The 8,271-nt window shown below is 37.5% G+C and overlaps 1 protein-coding gene and 1 pseudogene across 2 annotated transcripts in view; one reads left to right on the forward strand and one right to left on the reverse strand.

Moving 5' to 3' along the window:
• Window positions 1-6,701, forward strand: part of PLEKHA3 (pleckstrin homology domain containing A3) — a 28,802-nt gene extending 22,101 nt beyond the window's left edge. For both annotated transcript variants that reach the window (XM_024732890.1, XM_024732889.1), the window contains 2 exons: window positions 1,244-1,359; window positions 5,768-6,701. In XM_024732890.1, coding sequence (XP_024588658.1) covers window positions 1,244-1,359; window positions 5,768-5,895 — 244 coding nt within the window. In that variant the 3' untranslated portion in view covers window positions 5,896-6,701. The remainder of the gene's footprint in view (window positions 1-1,243; window positions 1,360-5,767) is intronic.
• Window positions 3,970-5,149, reverse strand: LOC112391478 (40S ribosomal protein S27-like pseudogene; annotated as a pseudogene).
• Window positions 6,702-8,271: the final 1,570 nt, after the last annotated feature.

The following is an 8,271-nucleotide window of genomic DNA, read 5'->3' on the forward strand; positions in this document are numbered from 1 at the left end:
AAGGTTATTGTAGGATTATATGAAATCATATGTGTGAAACTTTAGAAAATTGTAAAGCACTATAGAATTAATCTTTCATTCAGTAAACATCTATTGAGTGCCTACCAAAAGAAAAAAAAGTGCTAACTGAACCCCCTTATTATTTTGTCACTTTATTTTTCCCTCTGATGGTTATGTAATTGATTGAACTGTTATGTGCTGAGAGGAGTCCAGTGATGTGTGTATCTAATCCTATCAGGGAATGAAGAGTTTCATCAACTGAATTTTCCAGAAAAATAAAAGTTTGATTCCTTTAACAAACTTTTATCTTGATGACAGAATTTTTTTGACCTGTATTTTATCCTTTCTACCTTATTAAATAAGATATAATAAGAATTTTTAAACTTTTTTTTTTTTGATGAATCAAAATTGTCATTTAGAACAGTAATGTTGGGCTATCATCCAGTGGTAGTTGAGGTGCTGTTGAGTGGTGGTGATTTGCTTCTGTGTTGAATTTTTTAGGTTGATTTTTCTAGTTTTCCAGACTGATTTTTTTTTTTTTTTTTTTTTTTTTTTTGGGGGCCCCCCCTGCCGAGGCCTCTCCCATTACGGAGCACAGGCTCCAGACGCGCAGGCTCAGCAGCCATGGCTCACGGGCCCAGCCGCTCTGCGGCATGTGGGATCTTCCCGGACCGGGGCACGAACCTGTGTCCCCTGCATCGGCAGGCAGACTCTCAACCACTGTGCCACCAGGGAAGCCCCAGACTGATTTTTTTAAAACTAGTTTTCCTAGCCTCCATTTGCCGTCTTTATCCGCTCTTGTTGCTCTCAGTGAGTTGGCTTCTAGCGTGCTCCCACGCTGCTTGCCCGTCCCCTTCGCTCTGCTGTTTTAGATTGGCTATGGATGACGCTAGATGCATGTACTTGTGAAATCCATAACTTTTAGTTTTTAAACACTTGTTAACCATCTGATATGTTTACTCTCTAGCTGGACCTTCCTCTATAAAAGAAATCACTTCTTCATTGTACCTCTTTTCCTTTTAATTTGGCTCAGAGGCTGTATTCCCCAGCTTACCAACTAGATTCTAAATGGTTTGACTTGTTTGTGGCCTGATCTCTGAAGGAGTAGAATGTTGCTAAAATAGAACTTTGGGTATTAAAATAGTTCTTCTTTCATTTAAAGAGAAATCATTGAAAACTGCAGTTGAGGGTGTTTTCATTTGTTGAAGTCCTTAAAATTTAATGCTTTTTATTTAACTTGCAGGAGTAGCCACTCTATAAAAGAAACAGTGTCTACACTTCACCGACTCTCCCAGCGGCGCCGAAGAACCTACTCAGATACAGACTCTTGTAATGATGTTCCTCTCGAAGACCCAGATAGTAAGTTAGAAGGGCTGTGTCTCTCCCTTTGGCCTATTCAGCAAAATTGGTGTGGGGCTCTGTAATTGTTGAAATGAAGGATACTGACAGTGAACAATGTACTTTGCCCGTGAATTCAGAGCTAAGCAACTAGCACACAATCAACAGAAGCTCTTATATCCTCTTACAGTCACCTTTGTTATTAGGAAGTACTAAGTATCTCTTTGTAAGTGCCATATCTTAGATTTATATATGTAATATCAAAATCTTTTACTCCCACTGCATTTTAGTAATCTCTTAGTAATTTATATTCCCATTGTGTTTGCATTTAAAAAACATGTTAGAAGAAAGCATAAATTGTAGGTAGGATTCTAGGGGAAAATAAAGGCAAGTTCTAAGTTCAAAGAAAAAAAATCAGCATTGTTACTTAAAGAATTTGAAATGGCCAAGGACAATAATTTTTTCTGGTGATGGTGATGAATTATAATAACATTTATTCCTGTACCTTTTCTTCCTTATTATTAAAGAGTCAGCATACTGTGATTGAATACTTTAGGAAAGGTTTTGTGATTTATGTTAAAATTTAATCATTTTTCTCTTCAGAGAAAAAGCTTTGAAAGTCAGTCAGAATATCTACTTCGACAGTAGTGACCATGATTTTCAGTGAATGCAAATATGGTATTATTATTACAACTCCATTAATAGACTTTTGCTTTTCAGAGTCTTTACTATTGCCCATGAAACATGTGGGATAGAAATTACATACAGTTCTCAATTAAGCAACAGATTGTGTTCCAAGAGTTTATTTGTAAGTCAGCTGTTTGGAACAAGATTTTATTTCCCTTATGGAAATGACATGGTGAATGGTGGTTAAATTCTTTAGATGGCCTAGAAGAGCCCGGCTAATTTATAGTGTGGCTGAAATGGGACTAAACAATGGTGTTGGATTTCTAGTATTTGAATATATTGAAAACATTGTATAAAATAGAGTTGCTTTACTTAACCAGAAGGTTAAACAGGTTTAATTAGAGGAGAAATGTAAAGTTCATGAAAATGGTTGAGATTCTAAAGGGGACTGCTGATCATTTTCAGATTTTTCGAAGTTGATGGCATTTTTTTTTCGGTACACGGGCCTGTCACTGTCGTGGCCTCTCCCGTTGCAGAGCACAGGCTCTGGATGCGCAGGCTCAGCGGCCATGGCTCACGGGCCCAGCCGCTCTGCGGCATGTGGGATCTTCCCAGACTGGGGCACGAACCCGTGTCCCCTGCATCGACAGGCCCCACTGCGCCACCAGTGAAGCCCGGCATGTTTTTAAAAAATAAATTTATTTATTTATATTTGGCTGTGTTGGGTCTTTGGTGCTGTGTGTGGGCTTTCTTTAGTTGAGGCGAGCGGGGTCTACTCTTCGTTGTGGTGCATGGGCTTCTCATTGCGGTGGCTTCTCTTGTTGTGGCGCACAGGCTCTAGGCGCCTGGGCTTCAGTAGTTGTGGCACGTGGGCTCACTAGTTGTGGCTCACGGGCTGTAGAGTGCAGGCTCAGTAGGTGTGGTGCACAGGCTTAGTTGCTCCGCGGCATGTGGGATCTTCCCGGACCAGGGCTCAAACCCGTGTCCCCTGCATTGGCAGGAGGATTCTTAACCACCGCGCCACCAGGGAAGCCTGCATTTTTTTTTTTTTAATGCCCATTTTTCTTACAGAACTAATCTATTTATTGATATAGAACACTATGCTCATTATCATTTTGAATATAAGTTGGGGCAATGAGTAAAGAAATGAAAGAAGGAAAAGAATTGAGTGTTGAAAAGGGTTGGGAGAAACTTTCCTGGGCCAATTTACTAGATCTTGGAAGTGATAAGAAAAAGAGGAAAATGGTTAAAGAGCTTAAGTATGGGAAGAAATGTCACCTGGGGCAGGTAACATACATTCTGATTTACCTTGCTCTTTCTGCCTTTTATACATGAACCTTTTCATCCAGAGCTTATGAAAGAGTTCTATTCTGCCTTGTACTTTTCTTTAGATGCCATTTCTTTTTTTAAATTTTGAGGCTGCGTTGGGTCTTCGTTGCTGCACACAGGCTTTCTCTAGTTGCGGTGAGTGGGGGCTGCTCTTTGTTGTGGTGCGGGGGCTTCTCATTGTGGTGGTTTCTCTTGTTGTGGAGCATGGGCTCTAGGTGCGTGCGCTCAGTAGTTGCAGCACACGGGCTCAGTAGTTGCGACACCAAGCCCTAGAGCGCGTGGGCTTCAGTAGTTGTGGCGCACAGGCTCAGTAGTTGTGGCTTGCGGGCTTAGTTGCTCTGCGGCATGTGGGATCTTCCTGGACCAGGGCTCAAACCCGTGTCCCCTGCATTGGCAGGTGGATCCTTAACCACTGCGCCACCAGGGAAGTCCTGCCATTTCTTTTTTTTAAGGGCGTCATTTTCATTGGTTATAGCTAAATTAATTCTTTTAAAGCCAGCCATTTTCCTTAGCTCTCTTCTCTTTTAGGCACTCTGGTTCTGAATTTTTTTTTTTTTTTTTTTTTTTTTGCCCGTAATCAATACTTTATTGAAGAACTGACACCAAAATAGGAGAGTGCTGTTGTATACCTTACAAAATTAAACATAATTAATTATCTTGGTAGATTAACTGGAATTACTGAACTGATAAGGCTTTCTGCGATAGAACACAAATTCAGGAAGTTGTGTGGATCATCGGTGTTGCTTTCTTCTAAATGAACACCCTTCTGTGAGTCTGGCCTTTCCTACTGTCGGCTGGCACAACACGGTCGAACAGCCTACACAAAGCACCACTGTCTGAGCATGGCTGTAAACCGTGGTAATCTTGTAGCAGCCTGGACGTTTTACATCCATAAAATAAGAATTTGGACTTTGAACCAGCTGTTTCTTTCTATGTTTTTTCTTTTCCTCTTCCAAGGAAGGATGCAGTAAATCTCTAGCTAAAGGCAAGGCATGTTGATCCTTTCGCAGGCCCAGCCCGTGCAGATCTCTAAGGCGACACCCCTAGCGAACCTGGTTCTGAATTTTTTTTTTGCCGTATGCAGGCCTCTCGCAGGCCTCTCACTGTTGTGGCCTCTCCCGTTGCGGTCCGGACCCGCAGGCTCAGCGGCCGTAGCTCATGGGCCCAGCCACTCCGCGGCATGTGGAATCTTCCCAGACCGGGGCACGAACCTGTGTCCCCTGCATCGGCAGGCGGACTCTCAACCACTGCGCCACCAGGGAAGCCCTGGTTCTGAATTTTTGAAAACTGTTTTTATAAGATCTCAGTGTAAATATTCCACTTAACATCCCCTAATTTAGCTGTTAAGGAGGGTAACAAAATTAGTTACACACACACACACCCATACATGCATTAATGTTTATATACACAGACGTTAATATTTTTATACATACATATATCTCACCTCTCTAGAACTTTTTAAAATTGGCAAGTGTAGGGTAGGCCACTAAGGATATCTAAGATATCCTTATTAATCTAAGGATAAATCTAATTTATCCTTAGATTTCCTTCTGTTTATCCTAAAGTTTAGTGTCCCAGTTAGTTGACAAAGCAGAGACTGAATTAGTGCTCTTTCTTAGAAAGTATGTTCTGCAAATTAGCAATCTTAGTTGAAAGTCTTTATTGCAGCATATTCTTTTTCTTGAGATATGCAGCTGCTTCTACTTTTATTAACTAGTTTTAAAAATTATAAAAGTAATAAATGTTCATGCTAAATTAAAAAAATATGTACATGTGAAAGTGAATAGGACCATGCCAGTGTGTTTGATGTGCTCACTTGGCAGCTGCAGTGATAGTTTTGTGAGCTGCATCCCATATGGAGATGTGAGAACTTTCACTGTGACATACCTTGTCAGCTTTCCTCAGAAAGTCTTGTGATACTTTGCTGTGTACTTAAAACTAACACAACATGGTAAATCAGCTATACTCCAATAAAATTAAAATATTAAAAAAAAAAAGAAAGAAAAAGAAAGTCTTGTGATGAAAAGAGCAAGACCTGAATTAGTTCCAGTTCTGTTATTGTGTGATTCTTGAGTTAGGCCTGTAATCTTTTTTGGGACTTGGTTTCTTTGCCTAGAAAACGAGGAGGACACCAACAGCATTAAAGCGATCAGGTTGGAAAAGCGATAGTTAAGAAAGACTAAATTCAATTCAGCAAATACTTATTGGCTGCTCATGTGTGCCAACCTTGGTTCTAGCAATGAACAAAACAAGTATCTCTCCTTCAGATAGTTTCATAATTTCTCAAGAACTCTGAAGTTTCTCCTTACAACTGCCAATACTAGAAAAGTTACGTTTTTACTCTTAAACAAACGATCAGAAAGTTAGCAGGAAGCTAAAGGAATTTCATGTCCCTGAATAGGAAATATTCTTTCATGGAGGACTGGAGTTACTATTGATAGGATGTTTAACCTTTTAATCAATTTCTTAATAGGACCTGTTCACTGTTCCAGAAATACACTTAATGGAGATTTGGCATCAGCAACCATTCCTGAAGAAAGCAGACTTATGGCCAAAAAAAAATCTGAATCGGAAGATCCTCTTCCATCCTTCTCTTCCTGAGGAAACGGAAGTGTCCAACTTCCTCTAAGTATTGCTATGCAAAAGCTGCTGTAATTAAACTATGTTATAGGGAGTAATTTTTCCCTTAGGATTTCTCTGCACTTTATAGAATATTGTAAAACAAACAAAAAACAACCCACATACCTTTGAAGTGTATTTTATCTTTATATAGTTTATTTGCAAGAGTATTTTCCTAATAACTTCACAGTATGAATGTGCATCTTTTTGTTTTTTGAACAAATGATGGTGTAACATTTTGACATCTGTAAGGACAAATGTAGATATTTTTCTAAAATACTGTGAGGGACTGACATCTTAGTCAGTGTGTATTGTAGCTTATAAACATGAAATCTTATAAACCTAAGGTTTCAGTTTGACAGAAGTGTGATATATGTAACTTGTGCCATGGACCAAATGGTCACTTTAACCCAGCTGAAAGTGAGTTACGGTCGCAGCTTGATGGTGTTTGTATTATATTCCTTTAAGCAAAAAGGAAACATTTAATATTCGAAATATTTTTACCCCAAATACCATGACATTGAGGATTTTTTAAAAACGAGATTGTGCTGTCCTTTGTATATGAAGTTGACACTACTGATTTATCAATACCAAATATTGGGTTAAAGTATTTAATTTTTACTTATTTATTTTTCTGTTGCATCAGAAAAAATGATTGCATCCTAACTTTTATGACCTACCAAATTTAAGATGTGTATACCTTGTTATTTACATTGTTCTAGAAAAGAGGTTAATATTGTAGTGACCTTGCTCACTTCCACCAGAGAAATAAATGACTTGCAATGGAAGAGGATTTTAGTGCTTTTTTCCGAAAATAGACGTAAGCTGCTGTTGTAAGGTATTAATGTTTGCGGCTCTTTAGAATATCTAGACATTTTTTATTTATGAATACTTATAAAAAAGGAATCTGTCAAGGTGACTGCCCTACATAACTTGAGAATGGCATTATTTAATTAAAGAACAAATAGCATTTTTTGGTAGTGCCTGTCCATACCTATTGTCAGTGTTTGCTTTGTAAACTGTTTTTTCAGTTCACTTTGGAGTGATGGTTTTGTCCAAGGTTTTGGATGAGGAGCACTTTAAAACAAACTGGTTTGGTGTTTTTAAGTTAATCATATGTTTAATAAATATGTGGTTTTTGCATTCAAACTCATCATATAATACATTGTATTTTTTACATTTATTGATAGTTTGTCTAATCTTTATCAAGTGGTAATAATATTCTTTATTGCTTTGATTTTGTTTGTATCTTTGGACCTCATAGTAAATACACAAATTAGGCATATTTTTAGCTTTTTTGCCTGTGAGCTTAGAATAGTGCGTCCTGTTCATTTTAAATTTCTCTTGTAAGTTTATGTGAGAATTTTTTTAAAAGAATTAATATTTGGTATTTCCTTATTAAAATAAGTCTGTAGTTACAGGCTTTCTTCCTTAAGTTTAAAATGGACATAAACAATCTATATACATTAATATACATTTAGGTTAACTCTATGCTACTCAAAGTATTTGTGATTTTAAATAGCACACAGGTCATTAGACTATATTAAGAAGAATCTTTCTGCTCATGTTATACTTCATATGTCTAATTTGAGAAAAAGGAAGTTTGATAATGTAAGTTTTCATGTTGAGCGAGTAATCAGATTTTTTGCTGCTTCTATTTTTTTATTTTTTATTTTTTGTAGTAAGAATGAGTGGTGATAAGACTATGAAGGTCAAGGTGGTACTAATTGTGGGAGTTTATCTGGTAGTTTTTTTTGGAACCAGTATGTTTATAATGAAAACACTATAACAAAGCTTTTGAACTCATGGAAAATAAATCCATTTTCTATTGCTTTATCAAAAAATATGAGTTCCTGAACAGTTTCCTGTAAATATCTTAAAAAATAAAATACATTTATTTCTGGTTCATATCATTTTTTTCTCCTTGAAACAGGTCCTTTGAAAAAGTTTGCTATATTCCTAAGTATGGCTTTTATTGTGACTGGAACCACCTTTTCTCCCTTAGGAACCAACACATTTGTGAAATCATTTTTTTTTTTTAGGGGATATCAATGTATCATGAATTACATCTAGATTTTTGATCAGTGAGTTGGTAGCATGAAGCAACCTATAAAGCTTCAGGGAACCTTGCATTTTGAGGAGCCCAGTGTATTTTCAAGTGTGCCTGACTTTTTTGAATTTTAAGAAAAAGATGAACCAAATAAGAACAATTTCATAAGAATTTTAGTTTTTCAGGACTTTCTGTAATGTATAACTATTGGTTCTTGTTTTGCTTTATCTAGGCCATGGGGTTATTGAGAAATTTAGAGACTCTTGGTATATCAGTGTTCTTCTAAGCAGAGCTAGTACTTGCTTTAC

Source organism: Neophocaena asiaeorientalis, unplaced genomic scaffold (assembly GCF_003031525.2).
Source record: "Neophocaena asiaeorientalis asiaeorientalis breed wild unplaced genomic scaffold, Neophocaena_asiaeorientalis_V1.1 scaffold96, whole genome shotgun sequence".
In the NCBI taxonomy this organism is placed as follows: Eukaryota; Metazoa; Chordata; class Mammalia; order Artiodactyla; family Phocoenidae; genus Neophocaena; species Neophocaena asiaeorientalis.